At 40.4% G+C, this 18,157-nt stretch overlaps 1 protein-coding gene across 1 annotated transcript in view; it reads left to right on the top strand.

Moving 5' to 3' along the window:
* psme4b (proteasome activator subunit 4b) overlaps positions 1 to 17,411 on the top strand; it is a 33,240-nt gene extending 15,829 nt beyond the window's left edge. Inside the window, exons 19-47 of the mRNA XM_039788939.1 lie at positions 147 to 350; positions 2,170 to 2,327; positions 2,643 to 2,738; positions 2,830 to 2,885; positions 3,017 to 3,073; positions 3,176 to 3,231; positions 3,323 to 3,421; positions 3,516 to 3,578; positions 3,703 to 3,798; positions 4,024 to 4,155; positions 5,138 to 5,347; positions 5,437 to 5,573; positions 5,763 to 5,816; positions 6,094 to 6,223; positions 6,752 to 6,833; positions 7,224 to 7,377; positions 7,811 to 7,877; positions 7,966 to 8,091; positions 8,359 to 8,511; positions 8,705 to 8,809; positions 9,633 to 9,724; positions 9,942 to 10,073; positions 10,284 to 10,486; positions 11,383 to 11,468; positions 11,674 to 11,802; positions 13,008 to 13,163; positions 14,220 to 14,358; positions 14,635 to 14,768; positions 17,072 to 17,411. Of these exons, the coding sequence (XP_039644873.1) occupies positions 147 to 350; positions 2,170 to 2,327; positions 2,643 to 2,738; positions 2,830 to 2,885; positions 3,017 to 3,073; positions 3,176 to 3,231; positions 3,323 to 3,421; positions 3,516 to 3,578; positions 3,703 to 3,798; positions 4,024 to 4,155; positions 5,138 to 5,347; positions 5,437 to 5,573; positions 5,763 to 5,816; positions 6,094 to 6,223; positions 6,752 to 6,833; positions 7,224 to 7,377; positions 7,811 to 7,877; positions 7,966 to 8,091; positions 8,359 to 8,511; positions 8,705 to 8,809; positions 9,633 to 9,724; positions 9,942 to 10,073; positions 10,284 to 10,486; positions 11,383 to 11,468; positions 11,674 to 11,802; positions 13,008 to 13,163; positions 14,220 to 14,358; positions 14,635 to 14,768; positions 17,072 to 17,206 (3,441 nt within the window). The 3' untranslated portion in view covers positions 17,207 to 17,411. The remainder of the gene's footprint in view (positions 1 to 146; positions 351 to 2,169; positions 2,328 to 2,642; positions 2,739 to 2,829; positions 2,886 to 3,016; positions 3,074 to 3,175; positions 3,232 to 3,322; positions 3,422 to 3,515; positions 3,579 to 3,702; positions 3,799 to 4,023; positions 4,156 to 5,137; positions 5,348 to 5,436; positions 5,574 to 5,762; positions 5,817 to 6,093; positions 6,224 to 6,751; positions 6,834 to 7,223; positions 7,378 to 7,810; positions 7,878 to 7,965; positions 8,092 to 8,358; positions 8,512 to 8,704; positions 8,810 to 9,632; positions 9,725 to 9,941; positions 10,074 to 10,283; positions 10,487 to 11,382; positions 11,469 to 11,673; positions 11,803 to 13,007; positions 13,164 to 14,219; positions 14,359 to 14,634; positions 14,769 to 17,071) is intronic.
* The last annotated feature ends 746 nt before the right edge of the window (positions 17,412 to 18,157 follow it).

Raw genomic sequence — 18,157 nt, 5'->3', positions numbered from 1 at the left:
TACTCCTGGGAGCTTAATGCGAGTGGAAACGAGCCAGATGCTGGGATTTACTAGAGAACCACAATATTTAAGACACAACTCTCCACTGACATGCCTGAGTTTTTGTGTGTGCATGTACTCCTGTGTGTATGTGTGTGTTTTTTTAGGTAACCCGTGTGGATGGTGAACAGCTGTTAAAATACCAGGGGGACCTGGAGCAGATCCTGTGTGCGTGTGTGCGTCTGCGCTGCAAACGGGCATACACACTCGCCTGCAGTCTGCTGGAGCACACACTGCGGTCGCTGTCCCTCATCTATCCCACAGAGTACCGCAGCACCTCTGGAGGCTTTGATACTGACCTCCCTATACGGGTAAACACACACTCACACACACAGACACACAGACACACACACACACACACACACACACACACACACACACACTCACACAAACAGCTACAATGCTATAAGGCAAGAAGGAAGACAAAACAATGACCACTATTATTTAATCTTACCGAAATTAAATCCAGTCCCTCGACTCTTAACTGCGTACTTTGAATTATTTGCTATCCTCCCCAAGTGCAAATTGGCTCTTATCGCAGCTATTACAGTATTTAGTCTGGGACAGGAAACAATGAGTGTTTTTTGGGAAACACAAAATGCCACAAATACAACCTTTAAAACTGCTCTTGCTCTAGTTTAATTAGATGGGATGTTACAGGTTCAGTAATTGCATTGCAATTTCCATCTCCCGGAAGCGAATTAGAAAACATTTATCAAATTGAAATTAAATGGCTACACTACTGGACCATACACTAATGCAAATACTGCTAAGTTTTTTTGTATGATAACTAAACTTATGTAAATAAATAATGTAAATACATTTCTGTTGCTAAAGTGTACAGAGAAGAAAAAATAGATAAGGGAAAAGTAAGAAAATGGTGATAACAACAAAATGTGCTTACTCTTTGCACAGACTGTGAACATAAACTGTAAACACGCCTTCATTTATCTCAGACAGTGGTTCCCAACCTGGGGGGTCAGGACCCCAAAAGGGCCACAAGATAAATCTGAGAGGGTCACAAGGTGAAAATCTTGTCTCTTGTGCAAAATCATGTTTTTTTTCTTCTGACTTCTCTCTATTTTTTTTTGTAAAATACTGAATACTTACTTATGGTGTTTCAATACAAGCAGACTGAGAATTAAACACATTCATCACAGAGACCTGTTGATTTAAGAATTGTTATTTCTGTACATTGACTTGTGCCATTTTTCTTTTGCTATTTTTCTTGAATGTAGCAAGGTAGCTAGCTAGCTATGTAGAAAAAATTACGCCTTTATTCTTAATCCCACCTACTAATTTCTGATTGGTTGACAAGATCATGATGAATGATATAACATAGTGTTAAAGTAACACAAATAGAAAAAACTCACAAAGTCTGCAAAGTGACGTAGTAATGTCCGTTACACCGTTTGCTAACATTAGCCACCATAAGTTATTGGTTATACCAGACCAAGTGAGAGTATTTCATTGAGAAACGGTGCATTTTCTTGCTATTAAATTGAACTTCATAAAATGAATGTGCTATATTCTTCTTTGTAAAAGTTGCATAATCACGCTTTAAGACTGCTAAATGCAAGTTCAAAGATGATTTCTCTCATGTCTGCAGCAGGAGAGAAGCTGAACCGCTTGCCCTGCAGTATTTCTGAGAAAAGCTTTTTCAATAATATTTTGTCATGTGTTGTACATGAGTGCAGGAGAAATGCATTTCTGATATGACGTCAAGGTGGGGGTAATTACAGCTAGCTTTCAAGTACTGACCTCCTTTTATCTGCACTTCATGGTCTCTGATTGTGTTACTAATTGTGAATGTTGTTTTTGTTGTGGATTTTTCCATTTTGAGTTTTTTTGCCATTTGGATTTATTTGGATTTGCTTGTCTGTCAAGAAAAACATATTGTGCAACAAACTGATTTACTTTTCAGGTAAATCAGTTTGTTGTGGAATATGTTTTTCTTCGTTCCATTGTTTAGTGTCTTTACCCTGAAATATGTGTTTCAAATAGCGGTAGATGACACAGAGCTATGGTTTAAAGGCAGTGGTTCCAGTGGAAACTCTCTTTTCTACAACTTTCTGAGACAACCTCTCTCTCTCTCTCTCTCTCTCTCTCTCTCTCTCTCGCTGTCTCCAGGACTGGGGCCGAGCTGGAGATGTGGCAGACTTGGGTGTGTGTTGGCACGTGCCTGATCAGGAGGAAGAGAACTTTGTTTTCCAGCTGTTGTCCCGTCTCCTGCACCCTGAGCTGCAGCGAATTAAGGGCCATGTCTCTGGAGATCAGCCAATGAGCAGGTGTGCTGTCGTTTTTCTTAGTTTTCCATTTTTAGACGTAATCAGTCACACGCACAAACAAAACAAAGAATAATTTAGTCTTTTATTACTGATAAATGAGACTCATCGCCGTCCAAAAAAAGGAAACCTAAAGATTAACATCTGTTTTTAATATCTGTCTTAACGCTCTTGCTGAAGAGCACAGAGAGTTGCAAAAGTTGAAAGTTTAGCTGCTCAAAAGTCTTGAAACACCATTATAGACTTGCCAAGTGAAATTACAACAAACACACACAAATACTGCTAAGAATGGACTGTACCGTGTGGTCTGATTCACAGGGAGGAGCTGTTGCAGAGTCTTGCTATTGTGCAGCACTGCCTTCTTGGAGCTGGAAGCCTGCTGCCCCCTCTGGATGGACCACACGTATCTGACCTGTGAGTCCTGCAGCTCCGCACACACATAGAAAAGCCCACATTTTCCCGCAGGCTTGTCACGTTTTGCTCCTTACATTTTGTTTCTCCTCAGCGTGCCCTCCATGGTAAATCTGGGGGAGATCAAGCTGCATATAGGCGTCAACTACGGTAAGAATACCACAAGCAAGTAGCCACACAACACTCATGCGCAAGTAGTCGCTCTCTGAACAGTTTCAGTTGGTGATAAGGCTGCTCATCCTGCATTCTGTGTCCATACCTGTGTGTCTCCTCCCCTCCAGATGATTCACGGGAGAACTACAGAGAGTCCATCTGCCAAACCATGAGACTGCTGCTACGTGAGTGAAGACCTTAACGGCACTACACTCCAGCTCTAAGCCCCTCACTTTGTTTGGAGTGTGAATGTGATGCACAATTAATGTATATCCACTTTTATCCAGATCACATCTTGGAGCACTCTGAGGATGACACAAAGTCACTCTTTGTCATCATTAAGGTGATTTTTCTTGTATTCATGTATGAAATGTTATTATTCTTTCCAGCGGTAATGGTCTCACAGCGCCCTCTTTCTGTCTGTCTGACTACAGATCATCAGTGACCTCATGTTTTTCCGAGGCACTCACAAGAAGGACTTTGACTCACGTTGGAAAAGCTTCACTCTTGTCAAGAAGTCCATGGAAAACAGGGTGAGTTGGAAAAGTGCAACAAGGCTGCTGATTGTTGTCAGTTTCAATAAGCCGCTTGCAGGGTGATTTAAGTATGTCGCCTTTCCTTCTGCAGCTTCATGTGAAAAAGCAGCACATTAGAGCACTGCTCATCGACCGGGTTCTACTCCAGCATGAGGTTAGTTAACAACACACGCACTTTGTGCGGGATCACAGATGTAACCACATGCATATGGAATAAAATGTTGGTGTTTTTTTTTTTTTTTTTATAATATTTGAATATTGTATTACCGTGTGAATAGATGAGGAAGCTGGTGGTTGATGGCAGTGTATATAAAGTGGTTCATCAGGAGCTGCTCTGTGATCTGCTGCTGCTTTCTACCAGCACTTACAGCCAGGTAAAACTGACACGAAAAATTAACAAGAAAAATTAAATCAGAGCATCTGGTGGTTCCCATTTTCCTCATGGTATTAACATAAATACATCTGGTGAAAATGTAATTAATTGAGGATGTATGCATGTACATCTGTGTGTGTGTGTGTGTGTGTGTGTGTGTGTGTGTGTGTGTGTGTGTGTGTGTGTGTGCGCGTGTGTGTGCGTGTGTGCGTGCGTGTCCCTGCAGGTACGTAGCAGGGCTCAGCATGTGCTGACGGCCGCGCTGGGAACCTTTAGCTTCTCCTACAGAGACCTGATTCCCCGAACCCTGCAACTGCTCTCACCACAACACACCACTGGCACACAACAGCAGTTTAAGGTACCACACATATACACACATACACACACACACACACACACGCACACATAGAGCACATGGTGACAGACACAGTTGTCGATCTTGCTCATAATGGTTACTGTCCGTGGTGCTGAAACGGTAAGGTGGTCCAAAACTGTGTTTGATGGCTACTGTACATTGGACTCCCTGCACTGTTTACCTTTAACCTGCATTGTTCCCCCTTTCACTCCTTACACTTCTAAACATAGACCAGTTTGTTGACTATCTGCAGGGCTAGATTGGAGACAGAGGGTGATAGCATAGGGCACATTTACTGTCAGGGCACCAAAACTCTGGAAAAGGTCTTCTATTGGAAATCAAGCGAGCAACATCAGTATCCTCTTTAACACTCTTCTAAGGACTTATTTTCTACATATTGGCTTTTAACCAGTTTGACGCTAATTTAAATTCATTTAATTTTACCTTTCCAAATTGTATATTTGTTCTTGTAAATAGAATATTTATCGTGTATATTTTATGTGGTCTTGTGAATATGTTCATCAACTTATCTGTACTTTGTTTTTAAAATGTGTAATATAAATAAAGGTTCCTCTCATTGATATAAAACATGATAACATGCTAACTCCATGACATATTAATGCAAAAATGCTAACGCTAAAGCTTACAGATCCTAGGCAAAAGGTTAGTATGGAAGGAGCAGCGTTGTTACAGTATTTCGGGGTTGTTCTTATTAGCATTTTGTAATTAGATGAACTTGATTTAACAAATGGACATCAAGAACGATGAAGTTCATGTCTGGTTTCTATTATTAACATCCTGCTGATGTAAATAATAGAAACCAACAGGATGTGTCAAAAAGCCACATTTCTCTGACCCAGACTGTGAGGGATCCAGCATCTAATTCAGCCACAGCACTTGACTGTCAATTTGCCTGTGCTGTAGATGATTATACCGCCATATACATTATAATCTGTCATGTGTCTTTACCCTTTGTGTGTTTTAGGGTGCTCTGTACTGTCTGCTGGGTCTGCACAGTAGTCTTGGTCTGACCGGTGCAAGGGACTGGGACTGTGTCGGGGAGGTGTGGCCCGCTCTGGTCCGCTGTGGCCTGTCGCCCTCCATGACCCTGGAGAAGCAGTCCATTTGTGGACTGCTCGACGAGATCACTGACAGGATCCATCGCCAGCATGACACCATAGGGATCTATTTTACTGTGAGCAACATGTTCATTAACAGCCAATTCACTACCCTAATCTGATCCCTTTTTTTTAATTGCTGCCCTTTGTTCTCTTCCACTTCTAGGTGTCTGAGACATGTGTGGAGACAGCCACTCATATCGCACAGTCTAAAAATCCCACGCCTTTTTTGGAAGAGCCGTCAATAGAGGAGCTGAAAGAGGGGCTTCAACGTCAGCGAATCAGAAACGTGGTTGCTGCGAGGTAGGAAAACTGGAGTTGGTACCAATTGCAATTTCCTTCAGTTTTAATAGGCTTTTAGATTTTTTTTCTCAATGTTACAGAAGAGCTAGAGCATGATTTTAGCATACATTCTTATTTTTACTATTCATGTAATTTGTAGAAGTAGGAGAAGCACTACTGACTAATGCTTCTTCTTTTTCTTTTGTACAGGAAATATGAGAAGCTGGTCAATGATCTCTTGGACTGCCTTGAAGACAGTAACCTGTAGGATTTCTCTCCACCTGTATATGTGTTATATGTACTATATATGCACTTGCTCTATTAATGTTTAGGAAACAAATGTCAGAATACACTGTGAGTTATGTTATACGTTCTGTATTTAAAAGGGCTTTAAGTAACAACAATCAGTTGCAGTATATGTACTCAAACTTATATAGTTTTTCTAGCAGAGACTAACCGCAACATTTTAGTGAAACATTGCATTTTTTTTTTTTATATTTCCAACAAGACTTATTTGCATGCGTATCGTCTTGTGTTTTAGGCCCTGGAAGTTTGAGCACATGGCAGCAGACTTGTTGTCTCTCCAGCTGAGAGAAGATCATCCACTGCCCCCCGACGCTGTCCTCTACTTCACACAGAGCCTCATACATGACTCCATCAGCATACGCAAGGTTTGTGTGTACCGTACTTCTATCTTAGTCGGTGCTTAGTTGGTGTTGGTTTAATTAAAACAGTTAATTGTAAAGTATCTGATTGTAAGGACGGCAATGTTGAGGCTTTTTTGTGGTTTATCGACATCACCAAAGCAGAAGTCTTTAAATGATGTTCAAACATTGAGATTATGTGATGATTCTGAAATTGAGTGAATGTCTGTATGTCTTAAACACAGATGCTGTGTCCTTATTTTATACCACATGATAACTGTATACAGTACGTAAATATACTAACATTTTTAGTATTCTCTTTTTGCAGTTTGCAAATCAACATAGTTTACTGTTTTAAACTTTTAAACCTTTAATGTCAGTCAAACCAATTCAATCAGGAGAGCCATCATTTAAGAGTGAAATACGTGTAGCGATATATTAAAAAAATAAGCAGCAGTGACTTAGAATAACTGTAAAACTGAGACTGACCAGTGCCTTTTCCTGCCGTGTTTGTGCGTGGTTCTACTTCACCACTCTATAATCTTTTTCTCTTAGGTGGCAATCTCAGCAGTGGCCGGCATCCAGAAACAGCTAAAACGACCAAGAAAGAAAGTCGCTGTGAAGCCATCCGATATAAGTGAGTATAAGCACACAAACACACAATAGCTATTCATATACAGAATACAACTCTGACATAGTTCTTGTAGGAAAATCCAGCACTTTAAGTTATCAAGGCCTTCTCTCAATCCAGCCATTTCAGCATAAGCAGTCCTTATTTAAATTAAATAATACATCATGATGTACAGACTAATTGTGAGGCCATTTCCCATTGAGTAAACAAGAAAAGCATTATATAATCTACATTTGCTTTCTAGTAAAAGATAAATTGCCTTTTTTTTCTATTTAGAAACTGGGCAACTTTCCAAGAGTTGGCAGTCACCACAAACGCACACTCCCCTACAAATGAGACTCAAGACATGCTTATATGTGTGTTTATGACTTTTCTTGTGTTTGCATGTATGTTTAGGTGGTATCGAAGATCCAGAGGGTGTGTGTGTGGGGGATCGTGAAGGGAATCGCTGGCTGCAGTACGACAGCAACAACCTGCCTCTCAGTGAGGAACAGTGGGATTCTCAGCCGTATGTGGAGAAAACACACTGGGGCTACTACTCATGGCCGAGGTAATGAGAATGAGTGTTTAGGTCGTGGATTAAGAACCTGGAAGGCTGATTAACTGCTTGGTTGGATGGCGCTAAATAGCTGATTGACTTATCTGCCTGGTGGATTTGATGCTTGGCTTTGTGGCTAACTTTATGCCTGACTAACTGCTAAATGACTGATCTGGGCGACTGGATAACTAGCAGGAGTGTTGAACTGACTTCCTGTCACAGCCTGGCCTAGATAAGGCTTACTAAACGACTTACTGTCTGGCCTAGATAGAAGAATTGATGTATAGATGGAGGGCATGCTGGCTTGCTGACTAACTGACTTTATAATCATTCATTTATCCTTGCTGCCTATTTGAAGACAGTAGATGTGTCTATCCATATTTTTCTCAGTTTGTTGTTATCTATAAATCACAGCAGCCTCTTCTTTGTCTCCCGCTCCTTTCAGAGAAATGATGATCCATGCAGCTTCTGAAAAGCCAAAAGATGACCTGACGTACGAGGAGATGAGTGAGGTGCTCATACCGTTCCACACACAAAATCTCCCACTGATGCCTCAGTATTACTATTATTACATTTGGTGTTTGTTTGTGTGCCACTCAGAGTGAGAAGATCATCTTTGAATATTTCTCGGACCCAGAGTTTATTGACCAGCTTATAGAGTTTCTCTCTCTGGAGGATCGGAAAGGAAAAGACAGCTTCAATCCCCGACGCTTCTGTCTCTTTAAGGTGCAATTTAAACTCTCAGCCTCAATCGATCTGGCAAACCTTTTACAAAGAAGTGACACAGCATACCACCGCTGGCCAAGGCTGAATTGAACTCAGCAGAGCCAGAATTTGTGTCATCATCTGCTGTGATTCATTGTTCTCCGTCAGACAGCTGACAGTTTACTTGCGTCAAACGAATGACTGTAATCTGTCCTTCTTTGATTTAAAAAAAAAAAGGTCTTTGTATCTCCACATATAACAACCCTCATGCTCACGTTTGATTGACAGGGGCTGTTTTGTAACTATGGAGACGTGTTCCTGCCCTTACTATGGCCTCACCTAGAGCAGCTTGCCAGCGACCCCCATGAGAGCTCCCAGCGCTGTGTGTGTGAGATTACTGCAGGACTAATCAGAGGCAGCAAACTCTGGAGTTTCAGCAAGGTACCGGAGACACACACACACACACACACACACACACACACACACACACACACACACACACACACACACACACACACACACACACAGCAACAAATACACACACTGCACTACTTTTTGATAAGAAAAGTCAATATTAATAAAAAACTTTCATTTGTGTGTGTGTGTGTGTGTGTGTGTGTGTGTGTGCGCTCAGGTGGACAGGTTATGGCAGCTTTTGTGCCCTTTGATCAGGACAGCATTAACCAACATCACAGTGGAAAGCTACACAGACTGGGGCACCTGCATCGCTACTGCCTGTGTGAGTAGCTCACTTGCATACAAATGCACCGTAGAGCCCATACTGTAGTTTAGGGCTTGGTAAAGAGAATTGGGGATTTTTATGTATGTTTTCCAGATAAAATATCTTTTTTCAATCAATAAAACAAACAGTCGGGTGAAAATTGGATTTTTAAAACACAGTGGGCAGCACAAACACACCTGCTTTAGCCTTTTTAGTTGTAGTTTGGTTATTTTTATGTTGCTAGCATTGCTCTATGGATAGCAATGTCAGTCTGTCCACCACTTTGGTCCGGACTGACATATCTCATCAACTACTGAACTGATTGAAATGAAATGTTGTACCGATATTCATGTTTCCCCCTGACATTTCCTCTTGTGCCACCATGCGGCAGATGTTTATAGTTTTGAGTGAAATTTCATTGACAACTAACGGATGGACTGCCACGTAATGTGTACAGACATTCATGTTCCCTTCAAGATAAAGTTTAATAACTTTCACTTTTCATCTAGTGCCATCATCAGGACATTTTAAATTCTCCAGGTTTTGTTTGCAAAACTAATTTCATTCTTATCTCGTCTACCATAACTAGAAAATGCTAGCTTGCTTACAAGCTAAACTAAGATGGTAACAATGATAAACATTACACCTGCTAAACCTCAGCATGTTAGTGTATGTAATACAAAGACCACCTACAATTTTGTACCAGAGACTACTTTCTCTGTTACCATTGGAAGTAAAAGTAAAGGATAAAATGTGCATACACTACCTCAGTAGATCTTTTGCCCACCTAAAATAATAGTTCCAAAAATAAGCCTATTTTGTATTGCCTGCCATCTAACAGGAGGGCCGGGACCCCAGGAAACTCCACTGGCTGTTTGAGCTGCTGATGGAGAGCCCGCTGAGCGGAGAGGGCGGCTCATTCAGGGATGCCAGGTGTGTGTGTGTGTGTGTGTGTGTGTGTGTGCGCATGAATAGCTATACACACATAGTATATATTTATGTCATCTACAGTATTTCTGAGGTTTCTGATTTCAGGCTGCAGTAGTAACCTGAGCTGACGTATGCTGAGCTGACGTATGCTGAGCTGACGTGCTGCAATAACACAACAACCCTCCATCCCTCCACCCCCCTCTCTCTTTGTCTCTTTCAGTTTGCTGTATGTGCTTCAGGGAGGTCTGGCCCAGCAGCAGTGGAGAGTTTCTGAACTGCTGCACAGGCTGCTGGCTTACCTGGAGCCCAAACTCACCCAGGTGTATAAGAATGTCAGGGAGCGCATTGGAAGGTACCAAATTAACTTGTTGTTATCTCTTCTGGGTTACATAATCGTCGTTTAATAGGTTAATCTAATTAGATTGTGTGCACTGTTTGGGCTGTTAAATTCTAAGCCTCTTTATTTTATCTCCATGTTTCTCTTTAACTGCTTCCATTCTGTATTTGTGACTCTTTTCTTTCTTATCCTCCCTTACCCTCCTCTATCCTCCTCTCTCTCCAGTGTCCTGACCTATATCTTCATGATAGACGTGGCCCTGCCCCACACCGGGCCAACCTCCTCACCCCACGTGGCCGAGTTTGTCACTCGGGTCCTAGAGCAGCTCAAGCCCCTCACGTCGGAGCCAGAGATCCACAACCACGTCCACGAGGAGAACACCCAGGAGACAGACGAGTGCACCCAGGCTGTCAAACTGCTGAAGACGGGTCAGAATATGGATGCAAGCATGTAAACTGTGTGGTGGATGGACATGGTGTAGACAGTGACTGTGGGAAAATATATATATACTAGGACAGCTTGTTCTCTTGATGAAATAGACTGACACACTGAAGCTAGATGAAACAGCCTAAGAGCTGTGATCCCTTATTGATTTCACCTTTTAAATCTACTTTAAAAGGTAGTGAAGTGTAGATTAAGGGGAATTCAAGCCTTTCAAAAAAAATTTTATGGAAAGGAATCTAACTCAGTATTTTGTGGGTGTCTCTAATATTAACATTTTGTATGGGCCACATAGTTAGTAACTTGTACTAAATTGTATTATTGATTTTGTTTTCATCTCAGTTACAGTCTCCAAAAGCTGTTAGATAAATTAGGTCCACTTTGGTTTTTAGCAATCTTTCTTTTTTTATTATATCACAGTAAAGTGTCAGTTCCCCCAGATAATAAAAACATATTTTTATAAAGCAGTAGGTGTGTTTGTAAAAGATAATTCAAAATAAAACTTCGTAGTTTTGGAGCAGATATTTCAATTTAGGTCAAGGTTTCTTATTTTATGTTTCTTAGCACCTGCTTCAGTTTTTAATGGTGGTATACTGGTTTAATTTCTTGTCTTTGATTTTTGCTCTTTCAGTTTCTGTTACTACCCTGATCTCCATTATACAGATAAATATCTGGTTATAAAATTATCCAAATCATTAGATACTAAATCATGATAGATTGTGTTTTATTACCAGAACAATGCAGTAAGGTCACAGCCCCAAGTCTGTTGTTTTATTATTTGGCAGCAAACCAAAATCTGTGTGTGTGTGTGTGTGTGTGTGTGTGTGTGTGTGTGTGTGTGTGTGTGTGTGTGTGTGTGTGCGCACGGATGTGCCATATGCAGTGCTGAAATGGTTGATGGCAAGTGCAGGGCGAACCTTTACCACTCCTGTTCAGCAGCAACTTCAGCTCCTGCCTCTACTCTTCAAAGTAAGAATACACACACACACACACACACCCACACACCCACACACACGCACGCACGCACACAGGTCCCTGCGCAGCATTATTACCCACTCAATCTTACTTGCCCATTAAACTCAATTTCTCTCTTCATTTACTCAAAATGGTGCGTAGCTCTGTGTCTTCCTACCTCTCTCCATCTCTCTCTCTCTCTGTTTCTCTCTCCCTGCAGATTGCCCCGGTGGAGATTGATGAGAGCTATGATGAGATGAAGCAGGATGCACGCATGTGTCTCTCTCTCATGTCCCAGGGCCTGCTGTATCCTGAGCACATCCCTCTAGTTCTGGCAGCGCTGGAAGAGGTAATATGCAAACACTCAAACACACGCACGCACACACACACACACACACACACACACACACACACACACACACACACTGCCACACCTGCCTGCTGTTAGTATTTAGAGCCTATGCTGCCCAAGGTGTTGTTAGACTAAAACCAACCTGTGCTATTTTAATTTGCTTACTTTGTGATTTAGTTACAGCATTTCTGCTGTGAGTTTGTAGGTGAGTGGCACCCCTGTTGAGAAATTCTCGATACTCTAAGAACCATTGCGTCTACAGTTTCATATTTATTAGTAACGTTAAAAGGATGAGAAAGCATTGCAAAAAAATGTTTGTGTCACCTTGACACCCAAACCTATTTTTATATTATCTTGTGGAAACATTATCTCATGTGCACATGATCTCATGCGTACATGATCTCGCAATTATTTAGAGTAGGTTGACATTTCGGAAAATACTTGCTTTCTCACCGAGAGTAAGAGTTAGATGAGAGAATTAATACCACTCGCATATCTGTATGCTAAATATAGAGCTAGTAGGTGGCTAGCTTAGCTTAGCATAAAGACTGGAAGCAGAGGCAAGCAGCTAGCCGGGTTCTGAGGAAAAAAAAATATTTTGCTTCATAAATAAATATCTGCAACACTTATGTCCCCATTACCCTCAATTGTACTTTGTGTTTAGTGATAACAATGTTTTCATGCTAACAAGCTACACCAAGATACCTGTTTACCATGACAGTGTCACTGTAAGTATGTTAGCATGCTGACATTAGCATTTAGCTCAAAGCACCACTGTTCCTATACAGCCTCACACAGCTGATAGCGTGACTGTAGACTCTTGGCTAGCTGTTTCCAGTTTTATATTTGATGGTAACGTTAGACGGGATGAGAAAGCATGTTGGCATAGTCATTGTTAGCATGTTAGCATTCTGACATTAGCATTTAGCTGAAAGCACTGTAGCATTAAGTAAAGCCTCACATAACCTCCATCATGGCTGTAGGCTTTTAGTATTATGCTAGAACTGGCGTATGAGCTGATGCAAAATTATCATGTTGTTCTCACAAGATAATAACTTGTGCACAAGTCGTGTGAATCATGTGTCAGCAACGTAATATTTTGTTTGCACAGGTCACATAAAACTGAAAGGACTTGTGGCTATACAAACCCCAACCCGTCTCTCTCTTTATCTTACTCCCTTTCCTTCCCCTTTTCTCTCTAGATGGCAGGCAGCAGATCGTGGCATGCACGCTTCTCAGTACTGACCTACCTCCAGATCATGGTTTTCTACAACTTGTTTACCCTGCTCAGTGTGCCTGCTGAGGTGCTCCGCATACGAAAGCTGGTGATGCAGCTGCTGCTTGATGAACAGCTTGAGGTAATGTGTAATGCAGAAAAAGGCAGCAAACACTGGTTTAATACAGCCATTGCCCCTCTGCAAGTTATAATTGTCACAGGATTATAAATGGCCACTTATTGTCCCCTAGTTTCTCCTCACTAAATCTTAATCCCTCTTTTCTATTCACAGTTATTGCTTAAAAATAACCCTCTACATCTCTGCTCAGCTCTTAAGTTATTGTCCTGTTTTGGTGCTTTCTCTTCTTCTCTGGTTACAGGGATGTTGATAGAGCACTATGGCCGTCTTGCACTCCTTGTAGCTGGTTGTAATTTAAGTGATCTAAAAATAACATTATAAATCAATCTAATGCACGAAATAAAATTTGGCAAAGCATATTTGTTTTGACTGTCAATCTTGACCAACGGCTAATTATTTAATGTCCCTTTATTAAATGCAATACAATCTACTTTACTACTCATGCTACAGACTATAAGTATCTTCTTATATTGAGTTACGTCATCTTTTGTACAATCCATGTCTTACTTGTCCCTAGGCTTTTAAAACCCTCTTTAACCCTCTCTTTCCATTGATCTGAATGTACAGGTGAAAACCAATAAGCACTGAGCTTCACTCTGGTTGTCTAACTTACAAAAACAGTTGCTTCTATTAATATTTTGTAAACTGTGTAAGTGTACCGTACAGCTGGTGAATGTGTTGTTTATGTATCATTGTCTATTTCAATGCATCACCCGTCACTCAGCACTTATTCATAATTTATGCAAAGTGATGCAGGAAGGCAGTGATGCTGCAAGTGAATTTTACCTCAGCTCAACTCTGCATCTATCCCTTCTTCTCCTATTTTTGCTCCTCCTCCTCTCTTCATCTCTGTCCTTTGTACCTCGCTTTCCCTCGATCTCCTTGCACTCGCCTCTTTTAATAAATTGTGTATGCGTTTCTTGCCCTAAAACTGCCTCGTGCTTTTCTCCGCTTGTCTTTGTCGGTTCTTCACAGGTCTTGTTTTTTCTTTTTCTCTCCTTGCTGTCCCTCCCTCTATTCCCCTCTATTCCCCCCACCCCTTCCTTCTTCTCCCTGTAGGTGAGGGACATGGCAGGCACCACCCTCAGTGGTTTACTGCAGTGCCAGTTCTTCCCTCTGGACCCCAGTCTGCAGACACAGCTCCAGACGCTGAGTCAGACTTACCTCCCCAAGGCCAGAGGAGAGCTGGCCTCCACAGGTACACACACACACACACACACACACACACACACACACACACACACACACACACACACACACACACACACACACACACACACACACACACACACACACACACACACACACATTTACGTGCATGTCACAATCACACAGTGAGGCAATCACAGTAATACTTGCCCTATTACCCTTTCTTATCCCAGGGGAATTGTGAACCTTGAAATTCTAAGAGGCTCATTTTAACTCCCTTTTTGTGTGTGTGTGTGTGTGTGTGTGTGTGTCTGTGTGTTCACAGACTTAGTGCGGCGCCATGCTGGAGTGCTCGGCTTCAGTGCGTGCATCCTGTCGAGCCCCTACGATGTCCCAGACTGGATGCCTCAGATACTGATGGATCTGAGCGACCATCTCAACGACCCACAGCCTATAGAGGTACACACACACCCACACAGTCACATACAAACATCTAGCTCAACACAGTGTGAGCTGAAAGAATACAATTTCATTGTCCAATTGAGGAGAAAATTGTGTCTTTGGCCTTACTTCAGGCATGAAGAAGACATACAATGTAATCCGTAGCACAGTTTGAATAATACATTACGGTGATAGGGAGCCAATGATGATGATAATTTACTGCTTTTCCTGTTGCAAAGTGAAAGAGAAAAGAAAGAAAATACAATGGAATACAGTTAAAGAATATATTTGCGAGTAGATGAATTACCTAGTCTGTTACAAAAGTGTCTGAAAAGAATAGTTGTACATATTATATATAAAAATGGTAGAAGTAACAGATTGTGTGCAGAATAATGATATAATATCTTCATTACTTCAGGCAGACTGACTAATCTAGTCAAAATCAGTTTTGGTTGTCAAGCCACAGGCACCTCTTTCCTTCCTTGCTTCCTTAAAATATAATCTAATCATTTTGTTTGAAGGCCATGATGTGAAATGAATGTACTTGATGTTTAAGTCATGAATACATCCTTGGTTGTACTGATCATCAGTTTAATTCCCTGTTTTTGTGTCCTTGTTTAACCACGCTAACTTTTCACTCCAAACTTGTTTCACTTTAAATCATTTCTGTGTGGTGTCATGTCATTTTAACATCAATGTTATTATTACCTCATTAGTTTTTAATTAAGGTTAACAAATGCTGAATTGTCAGCTGCTGTTTGATTCTACACTGCATTTTACATTGTGTGTCTCCAGATCAGCAAGAGGCAGTGTCGTCGTTTCACTGCTCAAAACAGGAACTATTTACTTTGCAAGTCATTATCAGCCTTGTTCTAGTTCTGCTGTTAAACGTGACGGTAGCTCTCATTTTAAGAACTGATAGTGGCTGTTATCAAAGGCTGTTATCAGCTACTTTTTCCACCCCTGAATAACAAATGAAGCAACAGAAAGAACTCTTTACATCCTCCATTTAATGTGAAATGTCCTCATTTGGAGAAGCAAACACACCTACACTTTAAAATGTACATTTTCACTCCAGTGATGGAATATTATGGTTCGCCATGGGCTATTCAATCTTTGAGGAGTCTGATATAGTGTCAGTATATACAGGAATAATTTGGGTTATAATGTTAACGGTCTTCAAAGTAAGCTTTTATTTAAGTTTAGTATAAAAATGAATTGAAAATATTTTGTCGAATCCAAAATTAAGTAAGTTACTAAATTGAAGTATGGCCCCAAATCCTAGGTTACATCTCACTTATCTAGAAGCCAAAGATCTGTCGTTGAACAATTGGGAATGGGTATTCTTCTGATGGCTATTGATGTTGGCAGATTCAAAAGTATTTAGGAGGGAAACGGATTATATGAGTTTCTTTTTTTTTATTCTGCTCCGTACGCATAATTTAATAACTCAACATTGATTTATGAGTTAACAATGAAATATTCAAGCCATCACAAATTGGATTCACTGTTTAAATTTGCTAACTTTGTCTCAAAAGCCTGAAAAAGAAGGTAAGATGGGACTATTTAATTAGTATTTACTCTGATTTCTCCAAGATCATACTGTATAGTAAAGGTTTTTGTTTATGATTTAGGAATTTGGTAAAAGAAATAAAGAGATGTGTCACTGCAGTAAAGGTAGTATTACCACAATGTAAAAATACTGTGTTATGAGTAAAAGTCCTACTTTCATAACTGTACTAAAGTACAGAAGTATTACAAGCAAAATGTAGTTAAAGTATCAAGTACCCATTATACAGAAAATGCCCCTCTGTGTTTTATTATCATATATAATAGTATTAGATCATTATTGCTTATGCTTTAATGTGTAAGTGGCATTTAACTGTTGAGGTGATCTTAACTACTTTAAAAACGGTTTAGTACTTTCGTCAATAACAATGCAACAAATGTTGATCTTAATATACAAAGTAATTACTGTTGTCAAACAAATGTAGTGGAATAAAAAGTGCAATGTTTACCTCTGAAATGTAGTTAAGTATAAAGTAGCGTATAATGGTAATACTTAAGTAAAGTACAAGTACTAAGTAAAGTAAAAGATTATTCTTAAGTACAGTGCTTGAGTAAATGTATTTTTTACATTACACCACTGCTTTTTTCAGTATTGTTTAAAAATGTGTGCTTTTGCATTTTGGATGTGGCTTACATAAATTTGTGGCGTCTTGTAAGCCCATGCGAGCTAGGCATAGTTTTACAAATGTAATTTATTCACTATTCTATTTTCCCGTGGTGTCAGTAATGATGATCATGTTTGTTGTCCCAAGATGACGGTGAAGAAGACCCTGTCGGAGTTCAGGCGTACTCACCACGATAACTGGCAGGAGCATCGGCAGTGCTTCACTGACGACCAGCTGCTCGTGCTCACAGACCTGCTGGTGTCGCCCTGTTACTACGCCTAGACAGCCAGCTGCCTTGCCAGGGCCTCCACAGACTGACTAACTACACCTTTTAACAGTGTTGGGATTTGCTGTGTTAAATTAATGTCTGATATTGTTTCAGTGGCTGAGAGCCCTGCCTCTGGTACCTCACGTGTCAATGTTGGCCTTCAGTAACCCCAGTAAACCCAGCAGAAAAGCAGTCCTGGGCAAAACGCTTTCAAATATTTAACTTACTTGGTGTGTTTATTTTGTCTCGCCAAGCAGCTCGACAGCCCCAAAGGTGGCCACTTTACTTTAGAGATAATCCTTAGGGGTATCTTTTTTTTGTTGTTTAATATATTTATAATATATATTTCAGAACACTATTTCTTATTACAGTGTTTCATTTCTAACTTTTAAAAGATTTTAAAATACATAAAAAGTTGGAACTGTCCGTTCATGTACTAAATACAAGAAAAACGTGATGATATAAATATGTAGAATTACTGTAAATAAATGTATATGTAAACATTAATAGAATCAAATACTTCAAACTCTAATGGTATCTACATTATCTAATGGTTTCTACAGTTGTAATGTGACCCAACACTAATCATGCCATGTCAGGCTTCTAATACTGTATATTTATTACTTAAAGTGCTCATATTATGCTTTTTGGCTTTTTCCCCTTTCATTTATTATGTTATATAGCTTTTTTTGTGCATGTAATAGGTTTACAAAGTGAAAAAGCCCAAAGTCCAACCCAAAGGGACTTACCATCTCCCACAGAAAACACTGTTCACTAATTGCTTGAAACAACTCTATTGTAGTCCAGTCTTTACTTCCGTGACAAATGTGCGTCATTTTGCGTCACTTTGTAACACACGTTATAATGCTCACCTAGCTGCTAGTGTGGCACGCCCTCAAACCGTCATGTCCAGGAGACAGAATTGTGCAGAATTAAAATGTTACATAATGAAAGATTAATTTGTT

The sequence above is a fragment of the Perca fluviatilis genome, chromosome 21 (assembly GCF_010015445.1).
Source record: "Perca fluviatilis chromosome 21, GENO_Pfluv_1.0, whole genome shotgun sequence".
Taxonomy (NCBI): domain Eukaryota; kingdom Metazoa; phylum Chordata; class Actinopteri; order Perciformes; family Percidae; genus Perca; species Perca fluviatilis.
The sequence above is the reverse complement of the archived record's forward strand: the minus strand, read 5'-3'. Positions and strand labels throughout refer to the sequence as shown.